We start from the raw sequence: 22,437 nt of genomic DNA on the forward strand, positions 1-22,437 counted from the left end.
AATTCGTTTGTCCCCTCTGTGTTTAGCCCCTTGTGGGTAGTGAAGAAATAGGTTGTGTTTAACTGACATTGATTTGTGTACAGCAAGTGATGTGCCAGGGATGATATTGTTCCAATGTGTGTTGTCTTGGGTAGGTATCTCTTGATACAGTTTCAAAGTAAGCAAAGCTTTGAGTGAAATTTGTGGATAGAAACTGTACTTAACCTTTTAGCATTCAATCTGGCCAAAATAGAATATTTTATGTCCAGATTCACCGAATCTGGCCTATCACACCTACCCTACAATGTCATCCTAGAACTAAATAATCACATCAAAATCTTTAAGTCACAAAATACTGCAAGATCGGTTCAAAACAATGTGAATGAATAAGCCATTACATTTAATAGGATCATCGTCATCATCATCATAGTTTAATGTCTGCTTTCCATGCTGGCATGGGTTGGTTAGATGGTTTGACAGGAGTTGACCAGGCAGAAAACTGCAGGCTTCTGTGTGGGTTTTGGCAGTTTTTATGGCTGGATGCTCTTTTTAACACCAACCACCCAGCAGAGTGGACATTCAGTATTCTGAATGCTAAAGGGTTAATCCCATTGTGTACGTGTGTGTACATGAACATTTCCTTCATGTCTTCACAATATGGTGTGAGTAGAACAGCAATTTCTTGTTTACATCCCTCATAAATAAAGTACCTTACTATAGCTGTCCCCTTGAGATGACTAGTAAAATAAAAAAATTTTTTAAATCCCTTGCATGATAAACAAGAGAGGGTTGGTGATAGGAAGTGACAATTATTAAATACAGTCTCAAAGAAATTTTTACCCCCACTCCCTACCAGCTGGACTGGCTCCTGTGCAGGTGGCACATAAAAAGCACCATTTGAATGTGGCCGTTGCCAGTACCACCTGACAGGCCCTTGTGCCGGTGGCATGTAAAAGCACCCACTAAACTCTTGGAGTGGTTGGCATTAGGAGGGGCATCCAGCTGTAGAAATTCTGCCAGATCAGATTGGAGCCTGGTGCAGCCATTTGGTTCGCCAGACCTCAGCCAAACTGTCCACTCCATGCTAGCATAGAAAGCAGACGTTAAACGATGATGATAATGATATAAGCCTTATTTGGAAATGGGTGAGGATCAGAAACAAGGACATCCAACCATAGAAAATCTGTCCCAAAAAATTCCATTTGATCTATGCAAGTGGATATTGAAAACAATGAGGATATATTTCATTTGTTCGTTAGCAGGAAGGATTTGAGACAGGATTTCATGACAAATGCTCTTCCTGTCACTAAAGCTACTTTATTTAAATAAGGGATTTCTCTGTTCCACTGGTCTTTCAATGCACAGTGACCGATCATAACATCAACAAGGAATGTTACAGTATTAGTACCACTTCACTCAAGCAATGACAAGTATGCAATGTACAGTAACCCTAGACAGACTGGGCACATTGAATAATGAAATCTTCAATAGACTATCCAAAAAAAAACTAGTTATAATTGAAAGGTCTTCTTTGATCATATATCTACTCAGTTAGGGCTTTGCTGAGTATAAACAACTCCCTGTAAAAAAAATATAAGAGTCACTGAATCTAATATGAATTTCTCTTACCTGTCCAGCTTTGAGTTTTCTTACAAATCGAGGAGCAACAAAATCTTCAACATTGATATCTGGAACTGAGCCACTGGATGATACATTTGAGTCATCGGCTGCAGGTTCTTGCATACTCAGGAAGGTCTTCAGTGTTGTTACCTCACTTTCATATGTGCTATCTGCCATTGTTTTGCCTTTAGAAGCCAATCTACAGGCTGCCATCCAGTCACAGTAAAGTTCTTTCTGTAATTTGTAACAAACATTAGTGTTGAAATTGTTATTGATAATTAAATTTGGTAGCTGCCTTTTGGCAGGACACAAAAGCAAGAAAGAGACCTACACATTGAGATCTAGAAAGGGCGGTTTTGGGGAATCAACTTTCTAAAATCCAAAGAGACCCCTTTCAGTGTTACCTAATAAGGGCCTCCAATACTCAATTACATTTCTTTTCTGAACACTCAATAAGTTTTGTATTCTTAAAAACATATCCACTCACGAAATAGTTTGCTATAACTATTTCACAAGATACCAGCCAGTTTGAGACAGCCCCTATGTTACAATCTTCCTGCTTACAAGTGCTTTAAATTAAAAGCTTCCTTTAAAATATACTAAACTATGTTCCAAGCAGCTTGATAACAGTTATTTTACTAAATTCTTCATTAATTTCAAAATTAATTGAAACAAAGGCATTGGTTTCAACAGAAATATAGTAACAAAAGAGTTAAGTAGGTAAACCAAATGATATCCCATTGCTCTTTTTATTTTTTTCAAGTTTTAGCCTAAAAATCTTTTTAGAAATGCTATTACTGATGTCCATGCTTTTCCTAAAATTTTTAACAATGATATGAATTATTAGGACAAGCTTCAATAAACTTTATTATACTCCATGGAAACAGTATGTATTTTGTGTCTTATATTTTACTGATGTGTGTCAAACTTCCTGTCATGACAGTAAACACAAAAATTCAAAGAAATAACCATTAATCATAAATCCAGGCATATTTTGTTTCAGTTCAAACTACTGGTTTAACACTGCTTTGATGAATAATGACACATCTTTAATTATCAGAACAAACACTTGCATTGTGAAACTTGCCTGCTTTATACAGATATTCCCTTTGTTGCTATGGAATAAATCTCAACTCCTCTCATTCACTATTGTCCCAGCCACAGCCTATAAAATTTACATAAGAATAATTCTAGTGTCAAATAGCATTTTATCCACAACTCCCTCGCAAATCTCTACCAGTGACACAATTATGGGTCACAATCAAATAATCACTGTTGCGTAAACATGCCATGAACATATTCACACATGCTCAGTTAATATTCTATTAATATTCTGCTACATCTGATCAAAGGCCATTAATATTATCACTACTACACCAGGTGTTAGTTCTGGATATTCATACTAACACTGCACATAAAAATAGACGCTATACAATTTCACTTTCAAATGCTAAAGTAGAATTAACAATTTATAAAGACGGAAATTAAATTCTATACAATTATCTATTAATATATTTTTTGCTTTCGCCAAGCACATAAATTTCTCTGAAGTGAGTGATGCAGTTTACCTAACTAGTATAACAACAAAGAAGTATTTTGATTTCGTTTTGAATTTAATAGTTCTGAAAAATATTTCATGCAATTTAAAATTGCCACTTAACTTTATTTGAATATACTTTTTCTATATTAGTATTATATTTGTACTTTTTTTCTATTATACAAACTATACAATCTGTATATTTCAATATAAAAACACTAAACTACAGATGCTATGTTGGCCACTGTGGACTTCTTGCTATTCAGTATAGCAATGAATATAAATAACACTTTAGTGTTTACAATATTTACAAAAGCAGTTACTACAATTCTGTAATAAGCCATATAAACAGGAACAGGTAGAGGAAGTCAATACTAACTGTGTCAAACCGAAGCCAAATTTCTGACATTCCTTCTTTCGTGGGTTCAAATAATTTAATACCAAATTTCTGACTTGAAAGGTTTACATCAGGACTGGCCTCACAGCCTGCATAAAAAGAAGTTAAGAGTTTAAATATTTTACTTTCAAAGTAAAGATAATCATCAATACATTTCCTAATCACATTGAACTGAATGAATTCATTACCAAAGTATTTTATAAAAAAAATTAACTGAAATTATATTCTGGGATGAATGTAAGTGTAGATAATCTGTCCCACATGAGGTCTAACTTGTGTAAGATCAACTAGAAAAAGTTATAGAGTGGCTGTGTGGTAAGTAGCTTGCTAACCAACCACATGGTTCCGGGTTCAGTCCCACTGTGTGGCACCTTGGGCAAGTGTCTTCTACTATAGCCTCGGGCCGACCGAAGCCTCGTGAGTGGATTTAGTAGACGGAAACTGAAAGAAGCCCGTCGTGTATATATATATATATATATATGTGTGCATGTATGTTTGTGTGTCTGTGTTGGTCCCCGCAACACCCCCCACCCCAATATTACTTGACAACCGCTGCTGGTGTGTTTACGTCCCCGCCACTTAGCGGTTCGGCAAAAGAGACCGATAGAATAAGTACTGGGCTTACAACGAATAAGTCCTGGGGTCGATTTGCTCGACTAAAGGCGGTGCTCCAGCATGGCCGCAGTCAAATGACTGAAACAAGTAAAAGAGTTGAAATACCAAACAGAATTCTAGGAAGATAGACTCATATTACAGCAGAAGTAAACTGAACTTCAGAAAGATGTCCCTTATGTCTAAGAATCATTACGACTATTATTGCACTTTAGTGTAAAACAATGTGAAGACAAAAGCGGGAAAGATTCAAACATGTATATATATATGCAACAGGATCCTTTGTAGTTTCCGTCTAACAATTTCATTAAGAAAAACAACTCACCTTTGGTACCAATTCTTGCAATAGGTTCTCCAGCCCGGTCTTCTTTACTCTTATATAAGGAAATAGTATATTCTCTAAAGACGCAATAATAACGCTTAAAATTCTTCAGGGTGAACTTTTTTGGTCTAAAAATAAAAATAAGACGTTCTATTAGTCAGAAATTATTAAAAAAAAAACAAAACAAAAAAAAAACACTACAATTTCCATACAGACAATACAAAAATTAATTCACTAACTACTGATTTCTGACATCAGTATAAAGCTAGAGGCACATCGCTCGGTGGTTAGAGCATCGGCCTCGCAATTACACGAGTTGTAATGTCACCAGTGCCAAGCTGGATCAGCCTTTGCCTTGGATAACATCGGTGACCTGGAGAGGGCAGACTGGTATGTATGGGTGACTGCTGGTCTTCCATAAACAACCTTGCATAGACTTGTGCCTTAGAAAGTAACTTTCTAAATGTAATCCCAGGGTCATTTATGACTGAAGGAGGTCTTTTACATCCTAAGGCTATAATTGGTGATAGCAGGGCACTTCGGATAGATGATTGCAGTACCTGACTGGTCTTGTTTTTATTGACCCTGAAACAATGAAAAGCAAGATCTACTTTAAAGGGATTTGAACTCAAAGTATTAGGGATTACAACTCAGCAATGCATTTTTCTCTGCTGCTCTGCTAACCATTGTCTTCACCAAATAATATAGTGGCCACATGGCAACTGCTTAGCCAAACCCTGTCCCCAACTTATTGATAGCATGAGCTGGATGAACTGCTACATGTTTCTAAAGTGAATATGTTTTGGTTTCATCATCATCATCGTTTAGCGTCCGCTTTCCATGCTAGCATGGGTTGGACGGTTCGACCGGGGTCTGGGAAGCCAGGAGGCTGCACCAGGCTCCAGTCTGATCTGGCAGTGTTTCTACAGCTGGATGTCCTTCCTAACACCAACCACTTCATAAGTGTAGTGGGTGCTTTTTATGTGCCACTGGCACAGGGGCCAGAGGAGGCTGGCAAACGGCCACGATTGGTTGGTGCTTTTATGTGTCACCAACACGGACGCCAGTCAGGCGGCGCTGGCATCTGCCACGTTTGGATGGTGCTTTTAACGTGTCACCGGCACAGGTAACTTAACTACAATTCCCATTTGATTTTCATTTTGATGTTGGTATTAACGTACTTGACTCAATAGGTCTCCTCAAGAACAGCGGGTCACTCTACGATCCAAGGTTAGCACAGCAGGCTGTCCTGCAAGCCATGAAATCTAATATAAATTTAATGTACCACTAGTTATAGTCACTGAAGAAATTTAAATAGAATATCTTCCTCTCACTATTGAAAAATGGTGAGGGGGTTAAAACAAAAAAAAAAAAAAACCATATCACCTTTTAACATATTTTCCAAACTGGTATGGGATGGATAGTCCAACAGGAATTGAGAAGATAGAAAACTATGCCAGACCCTGTCTTCTCTAGCATGGTGGTAACCAGTTTAGAGAGTGTACTAGGTGCTTTTTATAGGGCACCACCACCATTGAGACCATCAAGTCATAAGTCAAGACTCTTCAACCAAGAGGATACAGTATTGGGGGAGGCAGCTTTATGCCAGATGGTGAGAAGTTTTATATATTTTTTATTGTCTTGAGAGGGTCTTCACAACCAAATACAAAAACAAATTGTGTGGGTATACACAAATATATGCATGCATACACATAGGAGAAACAGTAAGAAAAGGTTAAAAACTTACTTGAATATTTTGATGAAAGCATCTAACTCTGGTACATTTGTGATGTCATTTGAAGAAGGGGCCGTTGTCCCTTCCAAAGACTCTTTCAATTCTTTTAAGGCAGAATCAATATCATCCTCTTCTTGACCGTCAGTTTGATCAAATATTTCAGGTTGTGGGTTTTGACTCTCCAACTGGACTTGTAACTGAGAAAAAAAAACATTTTTAATACAAGGTTTTTGCTATTTTATATCCTTACTCTTTTACTTGTTTCAGTCATTTGACTGCGGCCATGCTGGAGCACCGCCTTTAGTCGAGCAAATCGACCCCGGGACTTATTCTTTGTAAGCCCAGTACTTATTCTATCGGTCTCTTTTGCCAAACCGCTAAGTGACGGGGACGTAAACACACCAGCATCGGTTGTCAAGCAATGCTAGGGGGACAAACACAGACACACAAACTATATATATATATATATATATACACGACAGGCTTCTTTCAGTTTCCGTCTACCAAATCCACTCACAAGGCATTGGTCGGCCTGGGGCTATAGCAGAAGACACTTGCCCAAGATGCCACGCAGTGGGACTGAACCCGGAACCATGTGGTTGGTTAGCAAGCTACTTACCACACAGCCACTCCTGCGCCTATGATTGTAATTTTCTTTTACTTTATAACTGGCATTTCTAATTAACTTCAGCAGCTTAAAAGAAAAAAGTTGAACAAGCTTTAACATCTAAGATTTCAGAAAATGGCAGTTCAAAACTGCCAAATACACAATGATTTACAACACGTACAGATGATTGGCAGATTGCCTAATCCAATAACACAATAACCTCTCCATGTCCTCTCTCTCTCTACTATAAATGCAGAACAGTAATGAATGCAGCAACGCCTCTCATTGGGTCAAGAAGTACAGAATAGCATTAAAGAAAAGAAAAAGGTGATTAACATGAGTAGTTATCAGCGTAACCAGGTCAATCAATTGCGTTAAGAACATTACAAACTAGATTTGATTGGAATATTTAGTTGTACTTTTACTCCTGAAAAAGGTCTCTCTGTTTAGAACAGCGACAAATCCTAAATCCTGAAAATGCAAGGATTTGTGTGTGTGTGTGTGCATGTGTGTGTGTGTGTGTGTGTGTGTGCGTGTGTGTGTGTGTATGTGTGTGTGTGTGTGTGCATGCAAGCATGTATGAGAGTTTAACATTAAAAAAGTTCCTGTGGCCAAACACTGAACCTGTCTTAAGCTCTAGACTTGCTTCAAGAATAATAGCTGAGCTGGTTTCAAGTAAATACTCTTTTATACTCTTTTACTCGTTTCAGACATTTGACTGCGGCCATGCTGGAGCACCGCCTTTAGCCGAGCAAATCGACCCCGGGACTTATCCTTTGCAAGCCCAGTACTTATTCTATCGGTCTCTTTTGCCGAACCGCTAAGTTACAGGGACGTAAACACACCAGCATCGGTTGTCAAGCAATGCTAGGGGAACAAACACATACATATACGACGGGCTTCTTTCAGTTTCCGTCTACCAAATCCACTCACAAGGAATTGGTCGGCCCGAGGCTAAAGTAGAAGACACTTGCCCAAGGTGCCACGCAGTGGGACTGAACCCGGAACCGTGTGGTTGGTAAGGAAGCTATTTACCACACAGCCACTCATATTTAAAAAAAAATTTTTTTTTTAAAAGGGTTACATTTCAATTAACAAGTTTTCAATATATTTTAAGTGTTTTGAGGTTTAGATAATTTTAACTATGACCCGATATGAGTGAACTAGATTTTATCAATTAGTCATAATGCCTTAAGGAGTTAGTTATTTATTTATAAGGTAAGAAAATGATAAGGTCGTTATAAAAGACAATCAATTGCAACCAGAAACTGAAAGCAGATGGTAAGTTCACTTCCTGTGGAGTTAGCACAATGAATATGTGAACAGATTACTCTTAAACTCAAGGGTGGTATAACTGTTAATACTTAGGTTTATACTATAGTCTAACATTGGTTTAAAGTAGAAAGAAAAGAGTATTTCAAAAAAAGGATGCAAATTTATAGGAAGAGATATCAATTGAATTGGTTCACAAGATGTTACTGGTATTTACTTCAAGTTTGGAGAAGTTTGAACTTTGAAAAATGATGGAAGCTTAATACAAAATACCCTCAATTGCATAAAACATCAATAGTTTCTTTCAAATAAACAAGCAGTAATCTTTTTATATAAATTCAAAAAATTATATAGAAAACAACCTTATTTTGACCCCACCACCACCACCACCACCATCTGTTTCTCCAATCTTGCAAGGATTTTCATCCACATGAATATATTAACACATTAACTGTGGAACAAATGGAGGAGTCTTCACTTTCAAAGTCTAGTCAAATCTTAAATCTCTACAATACAAAGTACTATTGCCACACATTCTACAATATAAACTTCAGTGGAACATTTTCCGTACAGAAAGTAGAGAATTTATAGGTCTCCTCTAAACACGACAGGTTACACCCATGCCAAAATTCTTCCAGGTCTATGACACCACCTGGAACAGGCTTGTCAGTGATGTGATGGCCTTATGGAAGAAAGTATAATTACGGGAAAAAAATTTTACAGCAAGACTCCACCAATATAAGGTAATATTCAAAGTATGAATAATGTTTGTCTCCAGTCAACAAAGTAGTACATAGAATTATGGGTTTGTCTTTTACATTAATGGTTTTGTGGTAGTGTGAAATATAGAGAAAGCAATTTAATATATTAAAATTTTGAAAACTTCTTTCTCTTCAGAACAATCCGAAAAATTGATTTCTTTTTTTTTTTTTTTTTGTAATAAAATTTGTTAACCCCTTCGTTACTGTATATATTCTGAGATGCTCTGTGTTTCTTTCAATTACTTTATATATAACAAAGAATTTAGTAAAATAACTTAGTTTTCATTCAGCTAGTGTTAGGAACATAAATTGTGACTAAGGTTTGGTGGAAGATTTTAATTCAAAACTTATGAAAACAAGACATTTGTACACAGAGCCAGAGCCGGTTTGGTAATGAAAGGGTTTATGGAAAGTGTTCAAAAGTTGACTAAAACTGATTACATCTAAAGAATGAGTGCCATTCTAGTATTTATAATTTTAAACAAAGAATTTCCTGTAATTATAATGAAGTCTGGATTTACAGAGGATTGTAAAGCTTGTGATTAGCTTAATATCAGCATTAAGAAGTAACAAAAGATCCACTGCTTCCTCCTAACAAGTTAGCAATTTATAACAATCACTACATATGGTATACGTATTAGTGGAAAAAGTACAATGAAAATTTATTCCAAGAAATTTCAATGAATCAATGTTCACCTGCAATGTGATGAAGGAGACTCTACAGTCATCTCACATGCTGGAAATAGTAGCCAAATATCTTTTATATCCCACTCTACAATCTTAAAATGAAGCACATTTAACAAGTTATTTGTAGATATACAAAAATATGGAATAGTCATTACTCAACCAGAGCTGACCTGAAGCTAAACAACTTGGGTTCCACTGAATATGTTAGCATGATGGCTGAAAACAGCTACTAATATAGTTTTGAGGCATTTTCAAAGTACTGAAGAGTATAATTAGTTGCCACAAACTAATATTTCTTTTATTGATAGCTAAATAGACTGTCGTTCTATAATAAATAGTACTGCTTTGAATGAGGGTATATGGCCTAGTTTTTAGGGTGTTACATCATGGTATCAAGATCATAGTTTCATTTCCTGGACCAGGTAGTGCATTGTGTTTCCTTGCAATCACTTCAACACCTGATGTGGGATACAAATCAAATCAACATTTTCTGTGCAGGTGGGTTATAAGAAATGTCAATTTGATGGAGTCAGCAAGTTAATATGCAGTACAAACATTTGATCACCATAATGAAGATACCTGTGCAAGCTGTTCAGTAAGAAATTGCTGAAACCTTACCTGTTGTATATGACAAGGGAGTTCGCTGCATTGCAATGGAAATGAACACAAAACCAACACTGGTATTGTCCATTTATTACTTTTACTTGTCCATTTTACTTATATTGAGCAAAAAAAGTAATGAAATAGTAAAAAATAGTTTCCTTTTGTACAGAAGCTGAAGTTATGATTTTGTAACTAAGTGCTATGAAACCAACCTATATAAATTATTTGCGGACTCGCAGAATCAAGAGGACCCGTGCAAACAGATCAAAATGGAAAAGGAAAGAAAAGCTACATGAGAAAGAGAGAGAGAATAGGGCATTGAATGATTATTCCAAAAGAAAGCTGTTCTCACCTGTAAGCCAGCAAACATTACCATCTCTTCTTCAGTACAGTCTATTTCTTCCGATATCAAAGCCCATTTAGCTTGCTCGTAGATTTGGTTTATTCGGACACTGTCATACTTTAAAAAAAAAAAGGGAAATAAAATAAGAAAAATTACATTGTTATTTGCTTTCCATTGTACAAGTCAACAATGTATTTATTTACAGGTACAGGTTTTAAAAAAGATATATAATTGCCAGCTACATTTCTTATAGTCTTTCATTTCCTTAACTTTGAAGTTTGTTCAAGAAAAGTTTTGAAATTCTGAAGTTGTAATTTGAAAGCAAAGTTTTAAAACAGTGAGTAAACAATTGGTTTTTTTTTTTTAAACTCTTTTGGTCAAGATAGCCAGGGCAATGCTCAAGACTCATTTTGAAGCTTCCTAAACTGGAGGTCTGACCTGAGAGCTTGCAAGAGAGCAGAATATGCTAAAGTAACTAAAGAACCAAGTGGAAGTGTTACACTACATGGCAGACTAAGTACCACCCGATGCCGACAACCGCTTTGTTCAAAGTCTCCCTTGACCTCAAGTGGCCTGAACTCTTTACATGAACACCATCCTGTACATAACTCCATATCCCCCTACATGGCCTTGCTTTTTGCTTTTGAGCCAAAAAATTAACCAACTAACTAAGTATGCTGAAGTAGAATTTTTTTAATACTCAGAATGCAAAGAATAGGAACAAATACTCCAAGACAGAGCCAACATTCTGACATTTCTGCCAAGCCACAGACCAAGTTGATAACAACCCTTGAAGGATGAAAGGATAAGCTGGCCTTGGTGGGGTTCAAACTTAAAAGACACGATGCCAAAATAAATACAAGGCATTTTGTCCAAAACTCTAGGCGCAGGAGTGACTGTGTGGTAAGTAGCTTGCTAACCAACCACAAGGTTCCGGGTTCAGTCCCACTGCGTGGCACCTTGGGCAAGTGTCTTCTGCTATAGCCCTGGGCCGACCAATGCCTTGTGAGTGGATTTGGTAGGTGGAAACTGACAGAAGCCCGTCGTATATATATATATATATATATATATATATATATATATATATATGTGTGTATGTGTCTGTGTTTGTCCCCCTAGCATTGCTTGACAACCGATGCTGGTGTGTTTACGTCCCCCGTCACTTAGCGGTTCGGCAAAAGAGACCGATAGAATAAGTACTGGGCTTACAAAAAAAAAGAACAAGTCCCGGGGTCGAGTTGCTCGACTAAAGGCGGTGCTCCAGCATGGCCGCAGTCAAATGACTGAAACAAGTAAAAGAGTAACTCTACCAACTTGAGAAAGACTACAAAAGAGTGTGAAAAGATGAGAGATTAGGGCCGAGGGAGGGGTCAGAGGCAAAAGCAAACCACAAACACCAAACACCCATGCATGTGCACAGCAATCAAGTAATCGGTATCTGAAATTTACATTTCTCTCAGCTGTTTCATGATGGTTCTTTTGACTATAGATTAGCTGCTATAAAACGTGTGCAATATATATTTATTCAATACTCTTCTCACTCACTAGTATAGCAACAGACTGGTGTGTGTGTGTGTGTGTGTGTGTGTGTGTGTGGTGTGTGTGTGTGTGTGTGTGTGTGTGTGTGTGTGTGTGTGTGTGTGTGTGTGTGTGTGTGTGTCTGAAAGAGAGAGAGAAAAAGGGGGAAGGAGAAATATTTATTTTGCTGTATGCAAATTATGTCAGTGAATGTGTTATGCATAGAGAGCTTGAGTGACATACACACATATGTAAGTCCATGTATGTAGGTTTGCATGCAGGAATAAAAGTGTTTGTACACGAGAACAGAGAGAGAAAGAGAAAGAGGGAGAGAGAGAGAGAGAGAGAAAGAGAGAGATAGAGAAAGAGAGATAGAGAAAGATAGAGAGAGAGAGAAAGAGAGAGAGAGAAGGAGAAAGAGAGAGAGAGAGAGAAGGAGAAAGAGAGAGAGAGAAGGAGAAAGAGAGAGAGAAGGAGAAAGAGAGAGAGAGAGAAGAGAAAGAGAGAGAGAGAAGGAGAAAGAGAGAGAGAGAAGGAGAAAGAGAGAGAGAGAAGGAGAAAGAGAGAGAGAGAAGGAGAAAGAGAGAGAGAGAGAGAGAGAGGTAGAGAGATAGAGAAAGAGATTAGAGAGAGAAAGATAGAGAGAGGAGAAAGAGAGAGAGAGAGGAGAGGAAAGAAAGGAGAGAGGAAAGAAAGATAGAGAGAAGAAAGAAAGAGAGAAGAAGAGGGAAAGGAGAAAGAAAGAAAGAAAGAAGGAAGAAAGAAAGAGAGGAAGAGAGAAGGAGAAAAGAGAGGAGGGAGAGAGAGAGAGAAGGAGAAAGAGAGAGAGAGAAGGAGAAGAGAAAGAGAGAGAGAGAAGGAGAAGAGAGAGAGAAGAAAAGAAGAAAGAAGAGAGAGAAAAGAAAGGAAAAGAAAGAAAGAGAGGACGAGAAGAGGATGAGAAGGAAAGGAGAGAGAGAGAAGGGAAAGATAGAGAGAGAAGGGAAAGATAGAGAGAGAGAGAGAAAGAGTGGGTGTGTGTGTGTGTGTGTGTGTGGTGTATGTAGCAACGTGTAACAAAATCAAACAATAACTTCCATCATGCACACAAAAGCTGTTAACAAGACATTGTAATAAAAAATATTTATCATGAATATTAAACATGATATGTGTGTATTGAACAGTCAAACTATAGTTGCTCCACTGACACACACACACACACACAAACGTGTAGACTATCTACAACTATAGACACAAACTATACTAACAGACAGACATGCAGACAGCTATAAATACTGATCACTCCACCCCCCCCCCCATTAAAAGCAGACCCATACATACAAATACTGACCATCATCCAAACAAACACACAGAAACATAGGCCCAGGGCATACACACACACAGACCCACACACACATTGTTTGCAGCATGTTTATAAGCACATCAATAGCCAGCAGAATCAATAGCCTATACTCTTGTATCCCACCAGCATCACCACCACCACCCTGCTGCTCTCACAGCCAGCCATAGAGGATGATGGAGTGGGGGAGAGAGAGAGAGGAAGAAGGCGGATGCTATCATCAATATTGTAGTAGCTGCCCATGTAAACGACAACAATACATATAACATATTATATATATATATATATATATATATATATAATATATAATAATACCTATATACATACATACATGTATACAGAAACACACTATATACATTTTATATATAGATGGTACACACATATACACATGTATACAGAAACACATACTATATCATTATATCTATATTATTAACATATACATACATACATACATGTATACAGAAACACATAATATATTAATATATATATATATTGTACACACATATACACATGTATACAAACACATACTATATACACATTATATATATATTATACACACATATACACATGTATACAGAAACACATACTATATACATTATATATATATTATACACATATACATACATACATACATGTATACAGAAACACATACTATATACATTATATATATATATTGTACACACATATACACATGTATACAGAAACACATACTATATACATTATATATATATTATACACACATATACACATGTATACAGAAACACATACTATATACATTATATATATATTATACACATATACATACATACATACATGTATACAGAAAACATACTATATACATTTATAAAATATATTATACACACTATACCATGTATACAAAACACATACTATATACATTATATATATATACACACATATACATACATACACATGTATACAGAAACACACTATATACTTATATATATATATATTATACACACACACGTGTATACAGAAACACACACTATATACATTTTATACATTATACACATGTATACATATATAACTGACAGTCATAGTAGTGGTGGTCAGTATTGTAGATACAAGGAATGGTAATTGACACGAAGAACTAGAAAAGGATTGGAGGAAGTACATGACTTCAATAGAAAAATCACTCCCCTATCCCCACTTCCAGCCAGCCAAAGTTCTGTTAGTGTTTAAGCACCACACTACATCCTATACTATCAACTACAAGTGGAAAACAACTTGTGATGACAAGGAGGAAACTGTATGACATTTCATTGCAAGAAGAATTCTATAGAGAAATGGCACAAACAAGCATGTAATGGCTGAGTTAAGGGGATCATTCATGCAATGGCTAGCCATTGTTATTTTCTCTTTAGGTTATTATTATTATAATATTAATATTATTATTAATTATTATTATTATTATTATTATTATTATTATAAGGCAGTGAGCTGGCTGAATTGGTAACATACCAAGAAAAATGCTTGGCAGCATTTCATCCAGCTTTACATTCTGAGTTCAAATTCCACTAAGGTCGACTTTGCGTTTCATCCTTTCAGGGTCAATAAAATAAGTACCAATTGAACACTGGGGTGGGGGGGGGGAGTCGATGTAATCAACTTACCCCTCCCTGGAAATTGCTGGCCTTGAGCCAAAATTTTAAATTATTATTATAATATAAACAAAAATGAATTTAGGGTAGAATAGTTTATGAAAACTTTATGGCAATACATAGTCAACTATGTAACCTCTCAAAAGAGCTGTTCTTCACTCCTGCTCCAGAGCGTTGGCAGCGGGGTCATTCCGAAAAGCTCTATCTGCGACGATTTCATCTCAATTGAAGGAGAGGGGCTTTCTCCGTCCGGGTTGCGGATCCGTGGAATAAGCTGCCAGACGAGATGGTGAAGATGCCGACGACCGCTCGGTTCAAAGTCTCCCTTGACCTCAAATGGCCTGAACTCTTTACATGAACACCACCCTACATGGCCTGGCTTTTTGCGCCAAAAAATTAATTAACTACCCACCACTATCATGTCAACCACAGAAATCCAATGCTACCTAACCTTCAACACAAATATTCCATGAGAAGTTTTTACTAGTGTTCTCTCCTATGGGTTGTGGTTCTATGGTTCTTTTAAAACAATTGTGTTGGATGATACAAAAAAAAAAAAAGTTCATGTAGTGTCTTTATGGTTTGGGTGGTCCTGATTTCTGTATATCCCTATGAAGAGATGAAGGGATTATTTCCTTCTCTAAAGAACAGTTTTAGCCTATTAGCTGTGTAAAATACATCCAGGAGATAAAAAATAAGAAATAAAGGACAGATGAGGTTACTTTGGTCATGATGACATCATTCTTAACTTAATATATTTTCATGGATTAAAATTTGCAAATTAACTTTTGTCACCAGTTTTGTTATGACTAATACAGCTAGACCATGCTGTGATAGGGAAAGCCTCCAGCCAATCAAACCGTGACAAAATCTGGAACATGTGAAAGAGATTTGAACTACACAAGCCAACTTACAGGCTATCCCTCAAAGAGGGTAGAAATGGAAGAAGCAATTTTTAATCCAGCCATAAAAAACTGAATGGTAAAATAGGTGGCGAGGTGGCAAAATGTTAGCACGACGGGCGAAATGCTTAGCGGTATTTCGCCAGCCGCTATGTTCTGAGTTCAAATTCCACCGAGGTCGACTTTGCCTTTCATCCTTTCAGGATTGATTAAATAAGTACCAGTTACGCACTGCAGTCGATATAATCAACTTAATCCGTTTGTCTGTCCTTGTTTGTCCTCTCTGTGTTTAGCCCCTTGTGGGTAGTAAAGAAATAGGTAAAATAGCAAGATGAAATGCAGTCATTAGATAAGATGGACAACAAGCTCCACTGTTGTTCTCAGTGAAGTGCATCAAGTAATGAAGGACTGCAGCAGACAGCAAAATAACTCCACAGTGGCTGACGAGACACTGGGAAACCCAAACCCATGCCAGTATAGAAAAAAAGACATAAAATGATAACATGTCATCTGCCCTAGATACTACCTGGTATTTGTTCTTGAAATACTTCTTTCTCAGACCCCACTTACATTTAAAACCAATGAGGGAACCTGTATATCATCACTCAAGCTAGAAATAACCAAATCTCCCTCAAATCACACAATCCTAGAATCAATTATGCCCGGAAAAAAAAAGGGGGGAGGCTGCTTGGCCAAGGATGACCTAGAACTAGTCAACAACAGTTCCAAGGAATACATCTTCAAACCTTTAACCAGCCATATCCAGCCTAAATATTCTATTTTTCGGTCAAACTGGCTAGATCATTCTAAAAATAAACAATCGTATCATTGAAATCTCAAAGCTATAAACTCAGGATTAACTCCAAACAATGTGAATGAACATTACATTTGGCGAAATAGGAAATAATTTCTAAAGCCGGTGGCACGTAAAAAGCACCATCCATCCGTGGCCGTTTGCCAGCCCCGTCTGGCACCTGTGCGGGTGGCACGTAAAAAACATCCACTACACTAACGGAGTGGTTGGCGTTAGGAAGGGCATCCAGCCGTAGAAACACTGCCAGATCAGACTGGGCCTGGTGCAGCCTTCTGGCTTCCCAGACCCCAGTTGAACCGTCCAACCCATGCTAGCATGGAAAGCGGACGCTAAATGATGATGATGATGATGATTCACATCTAACCTAAAGCATGTCTATATGCAACAGTGATGGTTCTTCTGCCCCACCTCTACCCACCAAAAAGTTGCAGAAACATGTATTTGGGAAAATAAAGCTTTGTTCATTGGTTTCTTCAATCACGAACGGCCTGGGGTTTAACAACAATCGCTAAGCACTTCTTTGCATAGAAGAACCATCCAACCCTGTTAAATATTCATGTCAAAACTGACATCTGTCTGGTGTGCTGGCCACAGAATTTTTATATCAGGCACCACATGCTAAAATTGTTCTCCAAAGTCTCAAAGAGCATGGATCATACACAAGCTACATATTATATTTCAAAGATATTATGTAAAAGATAAGAGCCATGGCTTGAGGTCAGTATAAACCTATTATAAAACGATTTTATCGCAAGCAATTCAAACATTAGACAAAACATTGAAATAGATTCATAAAAATCCAACCTTCACACTGGGGGGAAAATATCACCACTGTTTGCAATTACAAAGTAATGAAAACCTACTTAAGAGTTACTAGAGAACAAAATTAAAATAAAATTAAAAGAATAGAGAAACTGCAAAAATGAGACACTATTTCTAAAAGGAAAAATTGCTTCAATTGAAAGACATCACTACAACTAAAATAATGGAACACTGAACTTTCTAGTTCAGATCCTGACAGTTTAATTTGCCTAGGCATTGATATAGAAAAAAAAAAAAAAAAAAAAGGGATAAAGTACCAGTAATTAGTTTATTCAGAATTAGATTACTCTTTCCCTATGTTTCTCTTAAAATTTGATTTGAAGAGTAAGAAATTAAGATAGAAAATGTGGAGTTGATTTTTAGCCCTTACAAATCAGGCCCAAGATCATTTATACAGTGTATTCAAAACCTACATTATCTAAAAGTGTTCTTCCTGTTTTTAAGATAGTGTGATTTGAGGAATATTTAGTTACTATTTTTATGGTCCAGTCTATGTCGGACATTAGCTACATCCAAACCCCACAGTCTGGAAGAGACAGTAAAGGTTATAGGCACTACTCCTTCCCTAATTTTAAAAAAAGAAAAAGAGGGTTCTATTGAAATATGCTTTCATAAAGTAATTAAGCAAATGATATTAAAAGAAAGTACACAAAAAATTATCAATACTAACCTTTGGACTGAGGTCATAGAATGTGAAAAACTTAAACCTAAGTAACAGTAGATGTCTTTCACGGATACCTTGTTCCATTAATGAAATTGAAGAATCAAGCCATCTGTGGGGGAAAAAAATAAAATTCCATGAGATTTTTTTTAGTACAAACATCAAATAATATTTTCTACATGTAAAATAGTGAAGATATATGGCTTAATGGTTATGGTGTTGCATTCACTATCACAAGGTTGTGGTTTCAATTCCCAGACTGGTGGTGTGTTGTTCTTGAGCAAAATACTTCAATTTCATGATACTCCAGGCCACTCAGCTGTAAATGAATAAACTCTGTGACAGATGGGTATCTTGTTCAGGGCAAATGTTGACCCACCCAGCTGGCCAACAGGATGCATCATTTGAAGAACTAGAACAATGCAAGGAAGAGCATTGAAACCTAGCAGTGTATAACAACATCCAATAGTATGGTTGATAGATATATATATATATATAAATAAATAAATAAATATATATATAAAATCCTGATGATGGTGAGCTGGCAGACACGTTAGCGCGCTGGGCGAAATGCTTAGCGGTATTTCGGATGTTGTTACGTTCTGAGTTCAAATTCCGCCGAGGTTGACTTTGCCTTTCATCCTTTCGGGGTTGATAAATAAAGTGCCAGTTTCGCATGGGGGTCGATGTAATCGACTTAATCCCTTTGTCTGTCTTTGTTTGTCCCCTCTGTGTTTAGCCCTTTGTGGGCAATAAAGAAATATATATAAAATCCTCATTTATTGTCCATGTTGGGATGGGTCGGACGACATGACAACAGCTGGCAAGCTACACCAGACTCTACAGTTGGATGCCCTTCCTAATGCCAACCACTTTACAGAGTGTTAGGAAGGACATCCAGCATTAACATTGTTAGACTCAATTCTGAAAGTTTTTAAGGGCAGAGGCAAGACCTGAAATAAAATATTAGGTGGTAATATCAGTCTAACTCTCACACAGTTACTTTTTGCAAACCAACGTTTCAGCCTTGATTCTATTAACTGTGTGGCACCAACGACCATATGTTGCATGCATTACAGTAATAATTTTACACATCCACTAATTTGTTTGGAACAAGTTCACTTATTTTTACTCGTTTCGTGTGTGTAATAATATATATGTACTTTCAAAGCATTCAAGTTCATGGAATATCTTATGTGCCCCATGGGGCCACTTCATGTTTTGTAAGCAAATATGTCACAGAGAACATTTTTGCCAGAAGTCTTAATATTCACTGTTGCGAAACATTCACATTGTGAATGTATACCTTTACCTATAAAATATATATATATATATATATATATATATATAATATATATGTATATATATAGTCAATGGTTCCAGTGTGAAACTTTTAATCCAAAGTTAGCACTGAACAAGAGGCAATTAGCAATGCTGCTGGCTAAAGAAATATTTACGCAAAAGAATATGTTAAGTAGTGCAGCGTAATCTCACTAGTTTGGTTAAATGCCACAGGGAGCATATAATATAAAAAGAAAAGAAAATCCTACAAGAAAACGAAGGTAATTAACAGTGAAAATCAAATGATATATATCTAGATATATACAAGGAAGGGGAGATATTAGGCATTTTCTTCATTCATATACCATTATCCTAATGGCATTTAATCAATGGTAATAGCTGTATTCAAACAGAGAAAATGAAAGTATTGTACTCCTGTTAGATGGGTTTAAAAAATAACACAAAAGGTCATCTGTTGAATTTAATAGCAGAGAGTAAAATGCAGTGCTTCTCTGATAAGCAGAATATTATTCTTCCACTATCATAACATACGAGAAAAATAGATCTATAGCTGTTAGAAATGCAAGAGTTAAAGAAAAAAAAAAAATGTTGCATTTTCAATTATCATCATCATCATTATTTAATGTCCGCTTTCCATGCTGGCATGGGCTGGGCAGTTTGACTGAGGACTGACAAGCCAGAAGGCTGTACCAGCACTGCAGAAAATAAAATTCATAGATATAAGCATATATATATACTTTTTTACTTTTACTTGTTTCAGTCATTTGACTGTGGCCATGCTGGAGCACCGCCTTTAATCGAGCAACTCGATCCCGGGACTTATTCTTTTGGAAGCCCAGTACTTATTATATCGGTCTCTTTTGCCAAACCGCTAAGTAACAGGGACATAAACACACCAGCATTGGTTGTCAAGCAATGCTAGGGGGACAAACACACACACACATATATATATATATATATATATACGACAGGCTTCTTTCAGTTTCCGTCTACCAAATCCAATCACAAGGCATTGGTTGGCTCGAGGCTATAGTAGAAGACACTTACCCAAGATGGCACGCACTGGGACTGAACCCAGAACCATGTGGTTGGTTAGCAAGCTACTTACCACACAGCCACTCCTGCGCCTATATGTATGTGTGTGTGTGTGTGTGTGTGTATGTGTGTGTGTGTGCACGTATACATACATCAACACCCGTGTGTGTGTGTGTGTGTGTGTGTGTGTGTGTATGCAGATATGTGCTTGGCCACATGGCTAAGAAGTTTGTGCATATATAGAACTAAATAAAATGGTTCAATGATTATGCAACTACGCAAACTGCAAAAGCCATGTATAGATGTGTGGAATGTGCATATATAAATAAGTATTTGAATGTGGTTGTGTTTGTGTAGCTTTGTGCACACATATGGGGAAATTTGGCAAGAGTAAAACTGAATGTATTGCATAAGTGCATACACAGGAAAAGATAATATACGTGCTGATGGGAATATATGCAAGACACTATCTAAACACTTGTAGCAACAGACGCACCATACAGGTTATTTTTAAATGTATGTAATGCGAAAAGGAGTGAAACTAGGAGCATGTGCAAGATATGAAGATCTAACAAGACTGCTACAAAACCAGACAATATATAATACACAATTCGCAAAGGTTCATTAAATAAATAAAGTTTAAACATTGCTACTATATAGGTGCAGGAGTGGCTGTGTGGTAAGTAGCTTGCTTACCAACCACACAGTTCCGGGTTCAGTCCCACTGCGTGGCACCTTGGGTAAGTGTCTTCTGCTATAGCCTCGGGCCGACCAAAGCCTTGTGAGTGGATTTGGTAGACGGAAACTGAAAGAAGCCCGTTGTGTGTATGTATGTATATATATATATATATATATATATATATATATGTGTGTGTGTGTGTGTGTGTGTTTGTGTGTCTGTGTTTGTCTCCCCAACATCGCTTGACAACAGATGCTGGTGTGTTTACATCCCCGTTACTTAGCGGTTCGGCAAAAGAGACTGATAGGATAAGTACTAGGCTTACAAAGAATAAGTCCTGGGGGTCGATTTGCTTGACTAAAAAGGCGGTGCTCCAGCATGGCCGCAGTAAAATGACTGAAACAAGTAAAAGAGAAAAGAGAAAGAGAATATCCTTACCCTTTATTCATTCTGGCCTTTTCTGAAAAGGTCTTTGGACGCAACAGCAGATTGAAAGCTTCCTTGGTAGGTTTATGAGGACCATTGAGCAATATTTGCTCATAGCCTCCATCTAAGTGCAGGCTGTGCATTGATCCTGCAAAATAGCTGTTGTTGGCATTAAATGTGTTTTGAGGAGAGTTGGATGATAAACTATGTACGCTACCAGGACTGTGATGTAACGTGCTCTGAAACGAGACATAAGTGATGAAATTAAGTCATTGGAAAACATAAGAAGTTTATATTTATTCACATTGTACCAGTATCTAGTCACACACACACAGAGTTTTATATAATGGCAGGAGTGGAAGAGGATAAAGTATGGAGTACTAAGTCGCAATGAAAGTGTCTCGTATCTGGGCAGCACAATTATATATATACCTCAGTTGATCTAGCTGTCAGACAGAGACAGAGATATCTAATCTAAGGATGTTACCAGCAAAGGATGTTATGTCTATGAAGAGATTAATCTTGCCTGCGTAATACCATGAAACCTGATCTCAGGTTTGTCCCAATTAGGATACTTTGAAAACATTCACATTTTTTTATATGCAATGTTTGCACAAATAAGTAGTCATTCATAAATAATGTTGGGAGACAAATGCTCAAATACAAGCATATAGCAACAGATACTCCAAACAAGTTACCATTTGTTTCAAATATAACTCACATTCCAGCAATGTGGATAGTTACTAGAGGCTATAGAAAAGTCTATAAAACATATCCAAGCTAATGGAATTTGATAATGCATTTTCAGTTGATGTTCACCAAAATTTCTATTCTCTGTATTTCAG

At 36.9% G+C, this 22,437-nt stretch overlaps 1 protein-coding gene across 5 annotated transcripts in view; it reads right to left on the reverse strand.

Annotated features, from left to right (window-relative positions):
• The window catches only part of LOC115210280 (fermitin family homolog 2), a 131,905-nt gene that overhangs the window by 6,699 nt on the left and 102,769 nt on the right, over positions 1 to 22,437 (reverse strand). For all 5 annotated transcript variants that reach the window (XM_029778778.2, XM_036502593.1, XM_036502594.1 and 2 more), the window contains 7 exons: positions 21,605 to 21,831; positions 18,160 to 18,262; positions 10,485 to 10,592; positions 6,215 to 6,399; positions 4,471 to 4,595; positions 3,516 to 3,622; positions 1,609 to 1,833 (listed from right to left, as the gene is read on the reverse strand). In XM_029778778.2, coding sequence (XP_029634638.1) covers positions 1,609 to 1,833; positions 3,516 to 3,622; positions 4,471 to 4,595; positions 6,215 to 6,399; positions 10,485 to 10,592; positions 18,160 to 18,262; positions 21,605 to 21,831 — 1,080 coding nt within the window. The remainder of the gene's footprint in view (positions 1 to 1,608; positions 1,834 to 3,515; positions 3,623 to 4,470; positions 4,596 to 6,214; positions 6,400 to 10,484; positions 10,593 to 18,159; positions 18,263 to 21,604; positions 21,832 to 22,437) is intronic.

The sequence above is a fragment of the Octopus sinensis genome, linkage group LG4, assembly GCF_006345805.1.
Source record: "Octopus sinensis linkage group LG4, ASM634580v1, whole genome shotgun sequence".
Classification (NCBI taxonomy): domain Eukaryota; kingdom Metazoa; phylum Mollusca; class Cephalopoda; order Octopoda; family Octopodidae; genus Octopus; species Octopus sinensis.